At 40.3% G+C, this 21,356-nt stretch overlaps 1 protein-coding gene across 2 annotated transcripts in view; it reads left to right on the top strand.

Moving 5' to 3' along the window:
• Positions 1-21,356, top strand: part of CBR4 (carbonyl reductase 4) — a 39,039-nt gene that overhangs the window by 13,471 nt on the left and 4,212 nt on the right. Inside the window, exon 4 of one of the 2 annotated variants that reach the window (XM_004705867.2) lies at positions 5,805-5,939. The exons of the other annotated variant lie outside the window; for it this stretch is intronic. Within the exon in view, the coding sequence (XP_004705924.1) occupies positions 5,805-5,939 (135 nt within the window). The remainder of the gene's footprint in view (positions 1-5,804; positions 5,940-21,356) is intronic. 2 annotated transcript variants of the gene reach the window in all.

Below are 21,356 nucleotides of genomic sequence, written 5' to 3' on the forward strand. Positions count from 1 at the left end.
CTGCTGCGCGCCTTTAGTGGTTTGCCTCGGTGTCACGGGCTCAGTCTGGGCCAGTCCCGACACTGAGTCTCCAGTGTTATCCCCCTTAGGGCACTGGGCCAGCAAGGAGCGGCATGTCTTGTAGTGGGACCAGCCATATGGTCCACTCTAAGCATTGACTGTTCAGAGCGGGGATCTCGTCCTCCGGACCTGGTGGGCCAGGTTGAGCTCCACTGTAGGACTATGGGTCAGTGATGGGCGTCATGTCTCATAGTGGGGCTGGCCATGTGGTCCTCTCTGTGGACTGGCTGCTCTAATTGCGAATATCGTCCTTATGGCCTGGTGGGCCAGGATGTGCTCCACTCTCTCCTCTTCCCCCTTCATCTGCTCGCGTGTGCTCCAATCAGATATGTCCCTCTTCCGGAACTGTAGATTCAATGCCGTCCTTTGAAATAAATTATTCTGGGGGGAGGGGCAGGTGTCCACGTATAGTTGGGATTGGGGCCGGCCTCCCAGATCTCTCCACTGGTTCCCTACTCCACGCCGGCATGTTGCATTCACATCTTGGAGCACTGGGTTGAAGTCTGATCCCTTTTTCTCTGTGAAGATATAAACAATACCCTTCCCTTTTGTGGGTTAGTGCTCTGTGCCCCTGAGGGTAGCCATTTTAAACCACCAGCAACTCCATGGGAGAAAGAATAGATTTTCTCCTCCCATAAAGAGTGACAGCCTTAAAAACCCACAGGGGCTGGGCTACCCTGTCCTATACGGTCACAATTAACTCAAGAGCGGTGAGCTTAGAGCTTGGAGCTAAACGATGAAATAAAAAATATGGAATAAAGTAATTTCAAAAGATTTTTTTGAATGGATAGTGACAGATTATTTTACTCATTGGCAGATAAATTACATAGCATGTGCCTGCAAGTTTTGCCTCAGTGTGGCGGGATCAGATTGGGTGCAATTCCCACACTGTGTCTCTGGTGTTGTCCCCGCCTGCAAGTTTTAAAATGCAAAATAACTTGAAATTTTATTTTGATTTGATTACTTGAAAATAGTGGTAGGGGGTAACTTATGACAAAACTATAATAATTTATGAACTATGAAGGGTTCATGAGGGAGTGGGGATTGGGGAGGGAGGGGGAAAATGAGCAACTGATATTAGGGCGTAGAGTGGTAGGCAAATGTTTTGAGAATGATGAGGGCAACAAACGTGCATATGTGCTTGACACAATGGATGGATGTATGGATTGTGATGAGAATTGTACGAGCCCCCAATAAAATAATTTTTTTTTAAATTAAAAAAGAAAATAGTGGTAGGTTATTTGCCTTTTCACGTCAGTGGTAATACCCTAAAAGGCCACAAAAGGGGGGTGCTGTTCCATTAAAATGAAGGTTTTTTATTTATTTTTTAATTATCCAAAATGGCCTTCTAAACCAGAATTTAAAAGATTTCCTATTTTGAAAATAAGAAAAGGAAATAATACTGTGCTAATAAACTATGGGGGAATTTTAAAAGAACTCTTTTTTCCCACACTTATCCTGAAAAATGCTGAGTCAGTTTTTTACTTATGAGAGCGAGTAGTAAGTGAGTAGGCCTTTTTCTTCTAACCCAGCCAGCTACTGGCTTTGGGTTCTTGTGAGTTGGCACATGATCCTGCATGTGTCACATAATAAGATAGGGTGTATTCCGTCACCTCTAAGACATCTCCCTTTTAGGAGTATTGGAAAACAGAACCTCCAAGAAGCCCAAGTCACTTACTTCTTCCTTTCAATATATATATTCTGTGAAGTTTTATCCATAAAAACTTATAGAATCCTGGTAGACAGAGGACAGAACAGAATTTGGTGCTTAGGATTTCAGAGACTATGTATCTTTACAGGAACAGACAGCCTCATCTTTCTCCTGTGGTGTGGCTACTGGGTTTGAACTGCTGACCTTCAGTTAGCAGCCTGTAACTTAGTACACTGTGCCCCCGGGCATCTTTCCAAATAAAAATAGATAGATGAGAGTAAGCTGAGATTCACTGTATTCAAAGGACTAATTTAAACTGTTGCTAGTGCAGAGGGTACCACTTACTGTGGGATCTTTTGTGTGTCAGAAAGCAGAGGCTCCTCAGACTCCTGTTTGGTCATTCTCCCGATCTTTCTTTCCTGTTCTGTCTGTCTGAGCCACTCTTTTCCCCACGTACTCCTGTGTCTGTTCATCTGTCTCATATCTCTTTCTCTTTTAACGTTCTTTCCTTGTCACGTACTAGCCATCATATATAATAACATAGATAAATATCTTCATTTCGGAATATTGGTTGTACTATAAAAAGTACTTGGAATGTTTTCTTTTTTCTAAAATAATTTTACCTTTTAAAAGATTCTCTGAGGTTCTTTGTTAATTTTTATGTCCTAGGTATAGGTCAGTGGTGTAGAAAATTACTTGTTCGCTGTTGTTCTGTAAGAATTTGTTTGCATACTTTTAATATTTGAATTATTGTTATTCTTAAAATTATGTAACTTTTATTTCACTTTCTTGGTTCTTAGTTTCTGCCTGCCAGATTTTTACCATATCTGGCCCTCCTCAGATTAAAGTAGTCCTCTTTTTATTCATCAATGCCAGGAAACTTGGAAGATAGATCTCTTGCCAGGCCACTAGAAGAGATTCATATTGGTACCATTCCACAGAAAGATGACTCACCAGAATAAGGACATTATCAAATAATTTCATTAATATCACTTGCAAGTAAAATTTTGCTTAAGATAATTAAATATTGATTGCAGCTAGAAATTCAAGCTGGGCTCAAGAGAGGACATGGAATGAGGACAGCGTTGCTATGTCAGATGGATTTTGGCTGAAAGCAGAGAATACCAGAAAGATGTTTATCTGGGTTTTATTAATTATGCATTAGCACTCAACTGTGTGGACCACACCGAATTATGGATAACATTGCAAAGGATGGAAACTTCAAAAACACTTTTTGTGTTCATGTAAACATGTATAAAGGTGGTTTCAGTAAGCTTGTGGAACGGTGGGATTGAAAGATGATGGACATTTTCCACAACCTTTTGAACCCCCCTTATGTATAGACACATCTTTTGCAAAAAGACTTGTTAAAAGTATTAAAGTCAAGATATCAGTTTGAGGACTGAGGACTAGGCTGCCCTGACTCCAGCCCACTGTACTTTTAGTCGCCTCATATGCATGCGAATACTGGACAATGAATAAGGAAGTCTGAAGAATTAATGCCTGTGAGTTACGGTGTGGGCAAAGTCTGTTGCGTATACCACGGACGGCCAGAAGAATGAGTAGAGCTGTCCTGGAGGAAGCACAAGCAGAATGCTTCTTAGAAGTGAAGAGGGTGAGACTTGGCATTGCAGACTTTGGGCATGGTATTAGGAGAGTCCAGTCCCTGGAAACAGACATCATGCTTGGCTAAGTTTCTGATCATCAAAAAGAGGAAGCTGGGCTCAAGTATAACTCGGTGCTAGGGTGGCAAAGAACCAGCGGTGTTTGATTCTGTTGTGCATATCATTTCTGTAGCTCAACTGTACCTAACAACAACATATAGAGAGCAAAAGGGAGCAATGTGAACAAAACAGAGGGAAACGGCCTGGTTTCAGATCAGGACTGTGTGCGTCAAGGTTGTGTCCTTTCACTATGCCATTCAATTTGTAGGGCGTCTGAGTGCTGCAGTGATTCCCTATCAGCTGTGAACCACAAGGTCAGCAGTATGAAACCATTAGCTGCTCCTCAAGAGAAAGATGAAGCTTTTTACTCCTGTGAAGAGTTACACAGGAACTTGGAAACCCCCAGGGGCAGTTCTACCCTGTCCGATAAGGGTTGCTGTGAGTCAGAATCAATTTGATGGCAGTGAGTTTGGCTGTTGTTGTTGTGTTTTAACTCAATCTGTATGCTGATCAAATGATGAGAAGCTGGATTATATGAAGAAAAATGCCTTATCAGAAGAAGAGGAAGGTTCATTAACAACTTGTGCTATGCAGATGACATATATAACATTACTTGCTGAAAATGAGGAGGAATCGAAACCCTTACTGGTAAGGATTGAAGATTATAGTCTTCAGTATGGATTACATCTTAACATAAAACAAACAAACATTCTAACGACTGGACCAACCAGCAGCGTGTTGGTAAATGGAGGGCAGAGTGAAGTTGCTGGGGATCTCATTTTATTTGGATCCAAATCATTGTCCACGGAATCACTGTATCACATCTGCAACCTGCTGCACAAGACTGATGGTATGTAGTGGTATCGTGGGTTATGCACGCGACTACTAACTGTAAGGCCAGTAGTCCAAATGCACCAGCTGCTCCACCTCAGCAATCCACAAAGACAGTTCTCTTTAGTCTTGTAGGGGCGGTGTGAGTTGAAAGACTTGATACCAATAGTTTGTTTTGGTTTGGTTTTGAGGACTAAGGTATGACAGTGATGAAGATCAAGGATTGCAGCATCCAGAATGAATTACAACTCATTGTCAAGAAGACCAGAATCTTCACGACTAGACCAATCGGTAACATCACGATCAATGGAGAAAAGGTTGAAGTTGTCAAGGATTTTGTCTTGACACATTCAGTGCTCATGGAAGCAGCAGTCAAGAGATCAAAGACGAGTTGCATTAGGTACATTTGCTGCACGAGACCTCTTTAAAGTATTGAAAAACAGGATATTACTTTGAGGAATGAGGTGTGCCTGACCCAAGCCATGTTATTTTCACTTGCCTCATCTGCATGTGAAAGTTGCACTTTAAATAAAGAAGACCAAAGAAGAATCGATGCTTTTGAATTGTGCTAGAGAGGAATATTGAAGGTATCATGGACTGTTGGAGGGACCAACTGACCTGTCTTGGAAAAATAAGGCCAGAGTGCTTCATAAAGGCAAGGAGGGTAAAACTTCATCTTACTCACTTTGAACATGTTGTCAGGAGCGACCAGTCCCTGGTGAAGGACATCGTGTTTCATAAAGCAGAGGGGCAGTGAAGAGGGGGACGGTCCCCAAGGAGATGGGTTGACAGAGTGTCTGCCACAAGGCGCTCAAGCACAGGAACAGTTGTGAGGATGGCGCAGGACTGAGCGGTGTTTCCTTTTGTGCGTAAGCTCACTGTGGATCAGAATCAACTCGATGACACTTAACAAGGTATGCCTAACCCAAGGTAGGGTATTTTCACTTGCCTTGTATGTGTACAAAAACTGGAAAATTAATAAGGAAGAACGAGGCAGAATCAATGCTTTGAATTATGGGATGGACAAGGAATATTGAATAGATCACGGACTGCCAGAGAATGAACACAGATATCTTGGAAGAAGTACAGCTCATCCTTTTAGAAGCCATGATGGTGAAACTTCCACTCAAGTGCTTTTGATAAGTTATCAGAAAGTACTCATCCATGAAGATGGGCATCATGCTTGCTAACACAGGGAGTCAAGGAAAGAGAGGTACCTCTTCAACAAGATGGGCTGACACAGTGGTGGCACAATGGGTGGAAGTGTAACAGGGATTGTGAGGATGACACAAGACCTCTTGTACATTGGGTTGTGATGTGTCAGACCAACTGCATGGCACTTAACAACAGGTTTTCACTGAAAGTATCAACTCTCAAGCCCCTGTTAGCCTCTGAGGTTTTAGATCAATCTTTTTCAGATCCTGTTTTCTGTTAATATCTGGACTCTGAGTCTTACTGTTCAGATGACAGTGGCTAATAGTTCCGATTTTAGCAACAGATATGGTAAAATGATTTTGTTTGTGTAGTATAAATTATCAGAATTTTCCAAAAGCCTAACTAATTTGTTTACATTTTACTTTTTTTTTCTTGCTCCCTAGGAAGTATTGTTGGTTTAAAAGGCAATTCTGGCCAGTCTGTGTACAGTGCCAGTAAAGGAGGACTAATTGGATTTTCACGTGCTCTTGCAAAAGAGGTAGCAAGAAAGAAAATCAGAGTGAATGTAGTTGCACCAGGTCAGTGGAAAATTTTTATTAAAATAAGTTTGCTATCTGTGATTATTTTATAGAGGAACCATTACTTAGTGTTGAATTGGTACTTACTGGCTGAGAAAGACCTGGCTCTGTACTCCCTTTAAGAGTGGACGTCCCCTTACAGAAGGGTCTCGGGGAGGAGACGAGCCAGACAGGTGTAGTGTGGCAACAATGAAAAATACAACTTTCCTCTAGGTCCTAAATGCTTCCTCCCCGCCCACTATCATGATCCCAATTCTACCTTACAAGTCTGGCTAGACCAGAGCATGTACACTGGTACAGATAGGAACTGGAAACACAGGGAATCCAGGGCGGATGATCCCTTCAGGACCAGTGGTCTGACTGGCGATACCAGGAAGGTGGAGGGATGGTGGGGTAGAAAGGGGGAAACCGATGACAAGGATCTACATATCACCTCCTCCCTGGGGGATGGACAACAGAAAAGTAGGTGAAGGGAGACGTTGGACAGTGTAAGATATGACAAAATAATAATTTGTAAATTATCAAGGGTTCATGAGGGAGGGAACAGTGGGGAGGGATGGCCAAAAATGAGCTGATGCCAAGGGCTTGGGTGGAGAGTGGATGTTTTGAGAATGATGAGGGCAATGAATGTACAAATGTGCTTTATACAACTGATGTATATATGGATTGTGATAAGAGTTGTATGAACTCCTAATAAAACGATTAAAAAAAAGAGTTAGTCTCTGAAACTCACGCGGACAGTTCTACCCTGTCCCATAGAGTGGCTATGAGAGCATGACTCCATAGCAGTGAGACATTGATTGACTTCTAGATAAAATGTTTCTAAAACTCTGCAAAGAATCAAGTAATGAAATGGTGATTAGAAAAAATATTACTTATACTTTATCAAGCATAAGTAAAAAAATATTGCTATATAGCATTTAAGCCTTTAAGAAACAAAAATAGCAAGATGTGAAGCTGTGATTTCTCAACATAGCCTTCATCTAGGTCTATACCCTTCTGAAGGTGGTGTGTGCAGCTCTCTAGCACTTCTTTGAAGAGGTCTCCACTCTTCAATGGACTCCATGTCCGAAGGGTCATTTTGACATCCTTGAGGAATTCAAATTACGTTCTTTTTCTAAGTTCTGGGAACAAAAAGAAGTCTGAAGGAGGGAGGTGAAAAAAGAGGCGCTCAAGCAGAAAAAATGTTTGAAAATGCTGATGGCAACATATGTACAAATGTGTTTGGTGCAATTGATGTATGGATTGTTATGTGAGCTGAAAGAGCCCCAATAAAATGATTTATTTTAAAAAATGTCTGAAGGTGCAAAATCAGCTGTAGGGTGGATGGTATAAACTTTCCCAATGAAATTGTCATAGGAAAGCCCTTTAAATAATGAGCACATACATTGTGAAAAATTTCCTTGGCACAATTTTCCTGGCCTTTTCTCACCAAAATTGTCTTTTTCCTAACAAGCTTACATCAAAAGGATAGCATTACTCATAAAAGTTAGTGGTCATTGTCCAATTAGCATTTAAACCTGATAAACTCTAAAAAGAAATACATTTTCTTTATCGGCTATATAATATAAATCAAAAGAAATATTGCTGTAGTGTTCACTTTCACTGCCAGTGAATCAGTTCTAACTCACATCGATCTTATATAACAAGATGAGAACTTCCCCTGGGTTTCCGAAGCTATAAATCTTTACAGAACCAGGAAGCCTTCTCTTTCTCTGGTAGATTAGCTGGTGTTTTCGAACTGCTGACCCTGTGGTTAGTGGCCCAACACATAACCTACTATACTACCAGGGCTCTTGGATATATTAGGAGGTCACTATTTTAGTTTTCAACATTTTTAAATGCAGCAGAGACCATATTTAAATAGCATACTAGGATATTAGTTATTACCAGTATTAACAATTGTGGGATGTTATACTGTTTGATGTATCTACCTACTCAGGTATCAATAAGAATTAATGTAACTTATATACTTTGATAAAAAGGAGGGTACAAGATTCTTTCCAAAAGTTGTATTAACCAGAGAGCTAGAGATTCAATATTATTTTTGCTTAATGAAGGTGAGTTTCATGGTGACAATTTACTCACTGGTTATTGAGTTAGCATAAAAAATGTAACTCCAGAAAATTTGACCTTTTTACCAATTTGTAGCTATGAGAACTCTTCAACTTAAAATGAAAGAAACATACATAATTTTTAAACTAATTCAAGAGGTAATGGGCTTGTTATTGACTCTCTTTTTTGAGCCAGACAAGGAGAATTGACAGTGTTGCTGAGTAGTCAGCAATTTCCTGGTTGGAAAACAAGTCAGTACTTTTACTTTTTGGATCAGACATTGATGGGTAATTTTTGAACAGGTGGATAAGAGCAACCCATTAGCATCAAAGAATGATGTCAATGAATTTTTTCCCCCACAGAAAGGAGCGTGATTTTCTTTCTCATTTACTATTAGAACTGCCTTGGAAAAAGAAGTGTATATAAAGACAAAACCATTTAGGGTTCGAGACCCTCCACGGCGTTACTTCTTAAGGTTGCTCTTCACTGTATATTACGTTTACTTCCAATTCACACGAAATTCTGCCGAGCCTGATTATCTCATTTTATCCTTATTGTATTAACTGTTTCTCCTGTGATCCTTTATTCTTTCTGGCCATCTCATAGTTTTTAAAGATGAAAGGGAATGAGGGAAATGTTGCTGACTTTCAAAGTAAATGTAAGGTTATAGCACTCTCAACTCACTGACATCGAGTCTGTGCTGAGCCATGGCAACCCCCGGTGGATTTCTGAGACGTTGGCTCTTCATAGGAGTAGAAGGCCCAGTCTTTCTCCCACGGAGCTGCTGGTGGTTTTGAGTTGCTGACTATGTGAATCACAGCCCAATGTGTAACCACGATACCACCGTGACTTCATGGCTTTATCACAGAGGATAGTTTATGAATTAATCTGAAATGAAACACAATGCGAAAGTATGTTTGTTATTAAAAAGCCCCAAACTTACTGTCATCGAGTCTCTCTTGACTCATAGTGGCCCTCATAGACAGGGTAGAACTGACCTTGTGGGTCTTCAAGACGCCAGACCTTTATGGAAGCAGAAAGTGGCACCTTTCTCCTGAGAAGTACTTGGTAGTTTAAAACAGCTGGCCCTGAAGCTAGCAGCCCAATATGTAACGTACACTGCCAGGGCACCTTCTTTTTGATGTTGTTATTCTAGGCTCACAGTATAGTGTGACGTTAGTACTGTATGCTGTTTTCTCGTTTTCAGTAATTTTTTACATGAATATTTGTCACATTTATTTGTTGCACTCTACTCACCTGCCAGCTTGTCATACTATGGCAGCCTGAGTGTTGCCATGACACTGGAAACTATGTCAGTGGTATTTCCAATGCCAGCAGGGTCACCATAGTTGAACGGTTCTCATCAGAGCTTCCAAACTAACAACAAATTATGAAGAAGGAGTAGACTATCCACTTCTGATGGATTAGCCACCGAAAATGTTATGAATAGCCATCAAACATCGTCAGATATAGTGCTGGCAAGTGAGCCCCTGGGCGTGGAAGGCACTCAAAATAGGGCCGTGGAAGAGCTGCTTCCTCCAATTAGAGTCAGCTTTAGTAACTTGACTGAAGTAAAGCTTTTGAGATCTTCAGTTTATGGAGGCGTGACTCAAAATATAAAGAAACAGCTGCAAACATCCATTAATAATTGGAAAGTGGAATGTTTGTGAAATGAATCTGAAACGGAACATATAATGATTAGTACCCTAGGCCTTCGGGAGCTGAAGTGAACTAATCCTGGCCATTCTGAATAGGACAGTCATACGGCTTACTATGCCAAGAATGACAGATTCAAGAGGATATGCTGTTACATTCTTTGCCAAAAAGAACAGTTTAGGATCTGTCTTGAAGTTGGTGATGGGATGATATCTATACCCTTACAAGGAAGCTCAGCTAATACAACTGTTACTGAGATTTATTCACAACCACAAAAGTTAGTGATGCAGAACTTTAAGAATTTTACCAAATTCTCTTATCTGAAATTGGTCAAGCATAAAATCAAGCTATACGGACAATTATACTTACATTCATGAAGTGATTACTGAAGACCTGGGTGCTATAGCAAAATGTGGTGAAGAAATCAGATGATACCTGGCTAACAAAAAGAATAGTGTTTGGGGTCTTAAAAGCTTGTCTTAAAACAAGCAGACATCTAAATGAGGTGTAAGATAAGACCACATGAAGAAGCATATCAGCCGTGTATTCCAAGGATTGTAAATAATAAAATCCAGGATCAGAGTGTAAATTTTAAGTACCCAGTTTACAGAAGGCTATGGAGGACAGTGAAAGCCCCGAATACATTTGCAGAGACCCGACCAGATTAAGCCTCCACTGAATTCCCGAGGTTCATTGATCAGGTGTGTGAAAAGCTTTTTCCCTCAGAGTACATCAGAAAGTGAATTAGTGACTTCTGGGAAGATGGCACTGATGTAGGCATACCCATCTGCAGTTCCATGCGACTGGTCACTGGATCTGTGGGTGAGGGGGCCAATTTGGGGGATTTGGACTGAGCCCTGGTTTTGCAGAGCCTCGGGAACCTTTTGGTGGATTCTCCACAGACTTAGCAGCTGTATTCATCACGACATTCATCTCCCTGGGTTTCCCCACACCTCAGGCCTATGCACCACAATCCCTATTGTTTCCCAATGCCGGTGTTACACAGCTAGTGTTCCCTGACTCTCCCCGGCCCTGGAAACCCCTGCGTGCCGTTTCCCTGAAATCACTCCCCACCTCCATACATGTCACGATTCCCTGCCCTGATGACTGGTGCACCTCAATCCCTTGAATTGCTCCCACCCCCTCACCCCCCTGCCGGCGGCCTACCCTCACCACCACCACCACCCCCATCTCCCGGCTGCACCACTCAAATATATCCCCTTCACCCCCGCCACCTCTCCCCCTCCGGGCTGGGAGGAGGCCCAGGATAATCTGACCCTTTGGGTATCACAAGGACATCTGTATGAACTTCAGGATGCCTAGGACGCTGGAGGCCCAGGATGCTGGAGACCTCTGCAGCCAGTAGATCCGAATCCCAGTTGGGGTACTCCCATTGCCAAGGCCCTGCATACTCCCCTAATAGCAAGGAGGCAACTAAATTCTCCAGATAGATAACCCCAGCTTTCCAGGGAGCGAACCAGCCCCGGTAAAACAGGGACATTGCTTGAATCCATGATGTAGCTACTCCAAGTAGTTGTTAGATTTATTCTTATTAGCTTCTGAGAAAGAGGGTTCATTTCCTCACTAGAGGAATTGGAAGTCCACACATCAGGGTTACTCAGTGACCTTCCCCACCCCTGATGAGGTAACCAGTGAGCCTGGAGCCCCACTGGCCTTAGCCAGACCATCAATAGCCCCTCCTCCCTAGGGCTCCAGCTACAATAGCTTATATCCACTCCGGGACCATACATGAGAAGTGGAAAATTCTGAGTTGTTCAGCAATCTAATATAAAGGGACTTTCCGTTATAATCTCAAATAATTGAAGGGCAGCTCTCCCTTTCATAATTTACTAGTGTCAATGAGGGACTCTGGCAGATTTAATATACCCTAGTGTGTTAGTCTGGGTTGACTAGAGAAACAAATTCAGACATTCATATGTGTAAAAGAAAGAACTTTATATACAAGAGCAATTGAATATTGAGAAAACATCCTAGCCCAGTCCAGATCAAGTCCATATGTCTGTTATTAGCCCATATGTCCGATCCCAATAGATAAATCCCTCTTCAGAATCACAAAAACATGCAATGATGCTGAATGCAGGAAGATCACAGGCCATTGGGTGGAAAGTCCTATGGATCAGATCCAGTGGCAATGTAAGCATCTCAGCTTTGGTCTGGGTCTCCATGTGGCTCCTCCAGCTCCAGGGTCTAGCGTGGCTCCATGTGTCTTGTCATCAGGAATACCAAGCAGAGAGTGTGTGTCTGGCCTCCAGTGAGCTATTTATCTCCTTAGCACCTCCAAATAAGGTCATCAAGCTGCGAACTGATTGACAGGCTAAACTCTACCCCTTCATCCTTAATAGTCTCATGTTGAAAACAGATTGTGTAACTACCTCACACACCCCAACCTCTACAACCTCTTGAACCTGCTTCCTACACCTCAACAATATCCATTCTCCTCTAACTTACCAAGTGAGAATGTTATCTCTCACAACCTTCTTCCCCACCTCATTAAAAATTATCACACTTAACAGAAAGGCTTCCTAAGATTAATACTACAAAATAAAACACACTCCTGAGCCCCTATATTCTATTTCTCCTATTCACCCAACTAACATGCTCTTATCATATGTACACAATACCTTTTCCAGCACCTAGCTGATCCTCCCCTAAACTATACAGCCAGCCCCTCCTCCCTACAACTCACAGAAGCCAATGCAGCACTTCAATTCATCCACAGTGTGATGCAGACAACAGCCAACACCAACAGCTACCACAAAAATTGTAGAGAAACAAAAATCAATTACTGAAGATGACCTAAACCAGGGGTCCTCAAACTATAGTCCACGGGCCACATGCGACTGGCTGAGGACATTTATCTGGCCCGACAGGTGTTTTTGCCCCATTTTGTTTTTACTTCAAAAGAAGATATGTACAGTGTGCATAGGAATTTGTTATAGTTTTTTTTTTTAAACTATAGTCCAGTCCTCCAACGGATCTGAGGGACAGTGAACTGGCCCCCTGTTTAAAAAGTTTGAGGACTCCTGACCTAAACTTAAGAGTTTGCACAGAATAAGCAGCCCTTGAATTGTAAGATAGAAAATTAAAGAAAATGTTGCTGTGAGTCATACAAGAAATTAGGGGAACCAATCATGAAAACAGATGAAAAAGGAGAGATACAAAAGTCCTCACACAGAAGGGAAATTCAAGAGTTCAGAGATGAGGTAGCAAAATTAAGGAATAAGGTGAAAGATCTCAACAACAGAATGGAAGAAATGGGAAATCAAATCAGGGAGCTATAAGATAACCAAGCATAATTAAATAAGAGAAGCAATCAAACAAACAAACAAAAAACAAAAGAAACTGAAGAGAGCCTGAGGATGATGGGAGAGTCCATGAAGTGTAACAATATTTGAATTTTGGGGGTTCCTGAGCATGAAGAAACAAATAAGCCTATAGTTAAGTACAGTAATTAGTAAAGGGATTCTTGTAAGAAAATTTCCCCAGTATGACAAAGGAGAAGACAATAATCATCCAAGAAGCAGAGAAAACACCACTTAGATTAAACCCTCTCCAAAACATATCAAGACATGTAGTAGTCAAATATCCAACTTCAAGGAAAAGTAGAGACATGAGAGCAACTAGAAAGCAAAAAGCAGTTATACATCAGGATAAACAGATAAGAATAAGCTCAGACCTCTGCACAGAGATCATGCAGGAAAGAAGAACTTGGAGCAACATATTCTGAAAATTGAACAACAATAACTACAACCCAAGAATCCTTTATACAGCAAAACTTCCCATCAAATTTGATGGAGAATAAAAGTTTTCTTAAATAAGGAAATATTTAGAGATTATGTTAAAACAAATCCAGCATTACAAAAAGATACTATTCAGTTCTTTATGGGCAGAAAACCAACAACCACAGGACATGAACATGAAATCACCACCACAGGGTGTAACAATACCCAGAAACCCAAACCCTCAAAATAGTACTCAAAACATAACAGATCGAACGGAGAAACAAAGACAAGAATAAACTCCTCCCACACCTGTACACTCTATACAAGGGTAAGAAAGGAACATACCAAGCACAGATAAGTAGGAGTTGACAGCATCTAGTCTGAATTGGATGTAATTACACTGAATATTAACAGGCTAAACACACCCATACAAAGACAAAGAGTAGCAGACTGGATTAGACAGTAAACTCCAGCAATCTGCTGCCTTCAAGAGACACATCTCAAACAAACAGATTGCGAGTCTAAAGTTGTGAAACTTTTACCAAGCTAATGGCAATTTAAATAAGAAAGGAGGGGCGGCAATCTTAATCTCTGACAAAATATACCTCAAAGTACATTAGATAACAAGAGACAGGAATGAGCATTACATAGTATTCAAGGGGTCAATAGACATAACAATATTAAACTTAATGTGCCCAATAAAAGACCCTTGAGATTCATCAACCAAATCCTCTAAGAGATGAATGGAGAAATCACTAGATCAACAATGATTGTAGGTGATTTTAATACACCACTCTCAAAGATCAACAGGTAAAAAACTCAATAAAGGACCAGAAGAGCTGAACAAGACAGTTGATCAACTTCACCTCCTAGATATTTAAAGACCTCTCCATCCATCAGAAAATACTACACATTCTTCTCCAAGGCACATGGCTCATATTCTAGAATAGACCACATGCTGGAACATAAAGCAAGCATGAGAAAATTCAGACACATAGAGATTATTCTAACCATCTTCACCAACCATTGCGTCATTAATCTGGAAATCAATAATAGAAAAAACACAAATAAATACAACAACTTGGGAACTAAACAACTCACTTATCAAAAAGGAATGAGTAATAGTTCAATAAGAGAGGAAATTAGGAAATTCCTAGAAACTAATGAGAATGATAACAACATACCAAAACCTATGGGACGCAGCAAAATCAATGATCAGAGATCACTTTATTACAATAAATGCACACATGAAATATTTGAGAGAATCATGATCACCTTCTTAACAGAGCACTTCCAACAATTAGAACAGAGGCAACAATATAATCCCTCCAACAGCAAAATAAAAGAAATTATAAAAATAAGAGCAGAAATAAATTTAGTAGAAAACAGAAGAACAATGGAAAATTAATAAAACCAGAAGCTGGTTTTAAAAAAAAAGCCAGTTCCTTGAAAGGATGAATAAAATCAACAAACAACTAGGAAACTTAAAGGAAAAGAATAAGCAGACGCCAATATAAAAAAATTAGGGATGAAACAGGGAGAGCCACAACAGACCTGAATGAAGTCAGATTAATAACATAGTAGTTCGAAAGGCTATATGTTAACAAACTCAATAACTTGGAGGACATGAACAAATACTTAGAAAAACACTCTCTCCTAAATTATCAAGAAACTCCCAACTGAAAAAAGCCCCAGCCCAGATGGCTTCACAGGAGAATTCTACCAAGCATTCGGAGAGGAGCTGACATCAATCCTACACAAACTCTTCCAGAACATGGAAATGGACAGCAAACTCCCAAACTCATTCTGTGAAGTGAACATAACCCTGATACCAAAAACTGGGCAAAGATCCCCCAAGGATAGAGAACTACAGGCTTATATCTCTCATGAACAGAGATGCAAAAATCCTCAACAAAATCTTGGCCAATACAATCCAGCATATAAAAAAAAAATACATCATGACCAAGAAGGATTCATACCAGGGATGTAGGGATGGCTCAACATTTAAAAAACAATGAACTTAATCTGCCATATTATCAAGAAAAAGACAAGAACCATATGATCTTATCAACTGATGCAGAAAAAGCATTTGATAAGACCCAACACCAATTTGTCATAAAAATTCTCAGGAAAATAGGATTAAAAGGGAAAATTCTCAATACAATAGAGGCCATATACAAGAAACCTATAGCCAATATTACGTTCAATGGAGAAAAGCTGAAAACATTTCCACTGAATAAGGGAACCTGACAAGGATGTCGCTTCTCCCCACTTTTATTCCACCCTGGGTTGGAAGCCCTAGCCATTACCATAAGACAACAGCAAGAGATCTAGGAAGTACAACTGGGTGAATCAATGAAACTTTTGCTATTTGCTAATGATGTGGTTTTATATGTTTATAATCCCAAGGTGTCCACAATAGGATTACTGGAAACAATAGGGGAGCTTGGAAGTGCAGCAAGACATGAGATTAACAAGCAGCAATCAGTGGGAATACTGAAAAAGATATCAAGAAATCAAAACCAGTCACAATAGCCACACAGAAACTGAAATACTTAGGAATCAACCTAACCAAAAAAACTAAAGACTTGTATTAAGAAAACTACAGAATATTACTACAAGAAACCAGAAGGGGTGTACACAAATGGAGGATCATCCCATGTTCGTAGATTGGAAGACTCAATATTTTGAAAATGTCAATATTACCTAAAGCACTCTACAACTTCACATGGAGTGGGGAGAAGCCCAGGATAAGCCAAAACCTCCTCAAAAAGAACAAAGTAGGTGGTCTTGCTCTACCTGACATCAAAACCTACTATAAAGCTACAGTTGTCAAAACAGCCTGGTACCTGTATAATGATAAATACACGGACCAATGGATCAGGACAGAAAATCCAGAAATAAAAACATCCATATACAGACAATTGATTTTGACAAAGGCCCCTCAAAACAGTAAATGGGAAGCAAAAGCTGCCTTCAATAAATGGTATTGGATGAGCTGGATATCCACGTGCAGAAGAATGAAACAAGACCACTCCGTAGACAAAAACAAACTCAAGGTGGATCAAAGACCTAAGTAAAACTCAGAGCTCTCAGGATCATCAATGAGAAAATTGGGATAAAGCTAGGAGACCCAGTAGAGGGATACACAGGCTATCAGAATTAACCAACGAATGCACTCCAGGGAAGATAAAATAGGGTGGGGAGTATTAAAAATAAGACACTTGTCATCATCAAAAGGTTTTATTAAAAGTGTAAAAAGAGGAATCACAGACTGGTAAAAGATACCTAGTAATGACATAACAGACAAAGGACTAATTATTAGATTCTACAGAATTTTATAAACCTGCAAGAAAAAAAACGAGTAACCCTGAGAAGTTGGGCAAAGGACCTGAATGATGATTCACAAAAGATGACATATGAACGGCTAATAAACACATGAGGAAATGCTCCTGGTCACTAACTATCTGAGAAATGAAAATCAAAACAACCACGAGATATCAGCTAATGCCCATTACTATACCCCAGTTAAAAAAAAACAAAAACTGAGAACAACGAATGTTGGAGTAGGTCTGGTGAGAAAGGAACTCATATCTACTGCCGGTGGTCTTATAAATACCTACAGCCACTGTGGAAGGCAATATGGCGATACCTGAAACAGATGCCAGTTGAACTACCACATGCCGCAGCAATACCATTACTGGACATATACCCAAAGAAAATAAGAAACCAATCACAAGCAGATGTTTGCTCCCCATGTTCATCGCAGCATAGTTCACAATAGCAAGAAGCTGGAAATAGCCTAAATTCCAATTAATAGAAGAGTGGATAAAAAACTCTCTTACATACACACAATGGAATATTACACATCCCTAAAAAATAGTGATGAAACCATGAAACATCTCACTGGAAGACATTATGCTGAGTGAAGTTAGTCAAGCACAAAAAGACAAATACTGTATGAGTCCACAGAGACAGGAGCAAGCAGTGGAACGGGCACAAGCTCAAGGCTTCAAGCCATCCAGTCTTCTGGCTGGGGACCAGAGGCAGACCAGTGCCAATGAATCACACACCATCTGCTTCAGTTAAGTATCGTGTAGGTCACTTGACTGGAGGCCACCTCACGACAGCTGGGAGGAAATGGATGCGGGAGAGTTGGGGATGCTGTCTGCTGAGTGGCAGCCATGTGGATCTTGGAAGTGGTCCCTGAAGCTGGCCCTATCAGTGGGCTGAGGCTTACAGATGGGAGGGGCAGACAGGAAGTGGGGGGAGGGAATAGTCAAGTTTGGGGGGAACATAGGTTCATGTCGGTTGAGGGGAGGAGAGCTGAGGATGCTTTAGGAACATTATGTGGGGAAGGTCTTTATGGCTTGAAGTGGGTAGGCAGGATGGACCTAGAACATCTGGGGGTATCCGAGAGCACAGGCTGGGGCCATAGAGCACTGGGACAATGAATTGTGCATCTTCAGGGTTCATGGCATACTCCAGAAGCTGCATTGGTAAGAGCCCAGATAGGAACCCAACTGGGTGAACTGGATGCCACCCCAGACACACTTGAAACTTGAGGACTTAAGCCATAAAACACATAGTGGCTTGCTGTTTGTACCCTTGTTCAGCAGACAAGATCTTGCTACATCAATGCCTTATATGCAATACTAAAATACATATTATTCCAGCAATCCTGTCATGGCCATTCTGATATATTTTGTATATTAGGGTGTATCTCAGAGGTGCATCACCATTGGGGGTCACCCTCTTAAAGCTATGTTATTTCTCTTTGTTTTTTCAATAAATGAAACCCAGGGACCTTGAGCCTATAGGGAAAGAAAACATAATGAGTTGGGGGCAGGGGTGAGATAGAGGGTTTGAGAGATAAGAAGGATATGACATCAAGAAGCCCAGGAAGGAAAAGTATGTTTGGAGACTGATTATGGAAGCAATTGTATATGACATGACTGAGCTATGGAATGATGTGACATATGTATTAATTCCCAAGTTACAGCAAATTAAAAGAGAAAAAAAGCATAGATCCAGGATGAGTTCTGGGCTCACACTAAATTCTAGCTCCAACTTAACAACAATTAGTTCTTCCATCATGGCCCTGCGTGATACTCACCTTCATAAAATGATACTGAAGTAACGGTCCTACAGCAAAGTGTGGTGAAGAAAGTAGATGGTGCCCGGCTATCAATTGGAATAGTGTCTGGGGTCTTAAAGGTTTGTATTCAAAACAAGCAGCCATCTAACCAAGGAGTCAACTAAGTCCACACAGAAGCAGCACACCGCGTGTGTGATCCAAAAATGACAATTAGAAAATTCAAATAGAGAAAAGTATCACAGCTAAAATTATGAAAGCCCAGTTTGTAGAAGGCGATGGAAGACAGTGGAAATCCCAAATCCATCCGCAGAGTATCTAGTAAGATTGAGCCACTAGCAGATCCGCTATAGCCAAAAGCAAGAGTTCTGAATTGCCTTACTATCAACACAGAGACCATTGTAATCTTGATTATGCCAGATTGAACTTGATACTTGGCCAGTTCAGCTCCCTGTAGATGCAACCTGAGTTTGTTTTGGGAGCATGTATCTCTTAGATGTTCCATGACAGAAATCTCTTCCCTGACTTTTTGAATGTTGATGGGGGTTTTCTCCCTCTCATGCATTATTTATAATTTTGTCTGTATACTAATATGGGCTTATTCTTACCACCTTAGTGCAATTTATTTTTCATTGTCTTCTGTTGGATTTCCCAGCTGTGAAGCACAGGAGTGGATGTATAATGGTAATAACTGATAAAGGTGTTGTAGGGAATGCAGGGCTGGGGGATTGGGAAGGGAAAGTTGATTTCGGAAATAAATAATGAAGGTGGAAGGGGGAGGGAGCACTAGAACTGATCATGATTGCACAACTCATTTTGGAGGTGATTTACCCATGGGGGGTGGGCACTAAGATAGATGTGGTGATGATTGTGCAATTCCCCTTGATAGGATTGAGTGATTGAACTACTCAACTGTATGATACATGAATTATGTGCCAATAAAACTGTTAGGTGGTTTCCTAGAGAGAAGCTCTTGATGGGGAAAAAAAAAACTGTTAGGGAAAAAAATTCCAATTTCCCCACACTCTCTAAAATAAAATAAGCGAATTAATGCAAATATAGTGTAGGTTAATATTTAACATCATTTGTTTCCCCCTTTGACCCATTTTTAATTTGTTCTAGTTTTTATTATTTTCTGCTTTCTTTTGGATTGGGGTTTTTCTGTGTCGTATTTTGCTACTGCTGTTGGGATTTTTTTGTGTTTACAGTTCTCGTTATATGAAATCCAACATAGGCAAATCTAGAGAGGCAATAACTAAGTTCGTAGTTAGGGTTTTTACAAGGGAGGCTGAGGGGAAAAGGAGAGATAATAACCAATGAGTGCAAAAATAAAGAAAATGTTCTACGTTGCACAACTTCTTTTAATATATTCAAACCATTAAATTATATGGTACATGAATTCTATGTCAATGTTGTTATTAGGTGCCATAGAATCAGTTCCAACTCATATCGACCTTTTGTACAATAGAACGAAACCTTACTTGGTCGTGTGCCACCCTCCGTCTTTGTTATGTGTGAGCCTGTGGCTGCAGCCACCGTGTCCGTCTCTCTCATCAAGGGTCGTCTTCTTTCTCTGTCCTTCTATTAACCCGAGGTCCACTTGAGATTGCACATTTAACTTTCACTTCATGTGTCATCTCTAATTTTTCTCGATCTTTTAATTGTTGCTCATTTCATGAGGATAAATTATTTGCTGTCTGTTTTTAAAGTCTAAGTAACTAGATGAGCTGAGTATAAGATGCGTTATAGTGGGGTTACCCTGTAAGATGGGGTAGAACTTCCGCTATTAGTTTCCAAGACTAAATCTTTATGGGAATAGAAAGCCTCATCTTTCTTCCATGGAGTAGCTGATGGTTTTGAACTGCTGACCTTGCAATTAGTAGCTGAATATAAAACCCACTATACCAGAGGGCTCCTAGTGCATTGCTGTGAGTTGGAGTTAACTTGATGGCAGTGAGAAATATAAGATATATTTCTGTGTCTCACATTAATCTGAGATATTCTTAATAAGCCTATCTATTCTCCCAGACATATATCTACAATATGAATTGTTTGGAACTAGCTGTTTGTTATCGTATGTAGAACTTTATGCCTTGGTTTAGAACATGCTTTCTGTTAAGTTTTATTACATACACTAATACCATGCTAATTTTTGAAATTTTTTGTGCATTCTTACATGAGAATTGACTATTACTGTAAGGTTTTTTTGGACATGGATTTTGTCAAAACTCGTCTTTTGAATCATCAAGCTATGCCAGAATTGCCAAAATTAGTTCATATGAACACCTTTATGATACCTTTCTTCCCTCTACCATCGCCCCTCCTCTGTGTGACTCAAGTAAAAGTCATTCTCCTCGGGATACTTTGTCTATACCTTGGTAACATACATACTTTTTTACATTAGAATTAGGTATACAAGTGACTGTTCCCTCCATAAGTTATAGGCTGCCTGAGGATTGGAATTTTGTTTCATTCATGTTTTTATGTACTCATGTGATGCTAGGGGTTGAACCAAATAGTTCAGTGTTCAATAAATGTTTATTGAGTTAAATTGAATACAAATGTCAACTTATTTAGTTTCTAGCAAAAAATATTGTCTTTCTGAACTAAAATCAATGGAGAGAAGGGTGTAGGATGCCTAGTGGGGCTTAATGAAGGACAATGTAGCAGTGAGGAATTACTAAACCCCAATGAAACCCAAACATGATGGTGGAACAAGAGGAAAGTAAAAGGAAAATAAAGGAAAGAACCAGGAGGTAAAGGACATTTATATTTATATATAAAATGAGAGGGGAATAGATCTATGTATTTAAATCTATATGTTAAGAATTAAGGTTGCAGATGAATATTGGGCCTTGACTCAAGTAC

Source organism: Echinops telfairi, unplaced genomic scaffold, assembly GCF_000313985.2.
Source record: "Echinops telfairi isolate 266 unplaced genomic scaffold, ASM31398v2 ScPeMD7_5;HRSCAF=22, whole genome shotgun sequence".
NCBI lineage: Eukaryota > Metazoa > Chordata > Mammalia > Afrosoricida > Tenrecidae > Echinops > Echinops telfairi.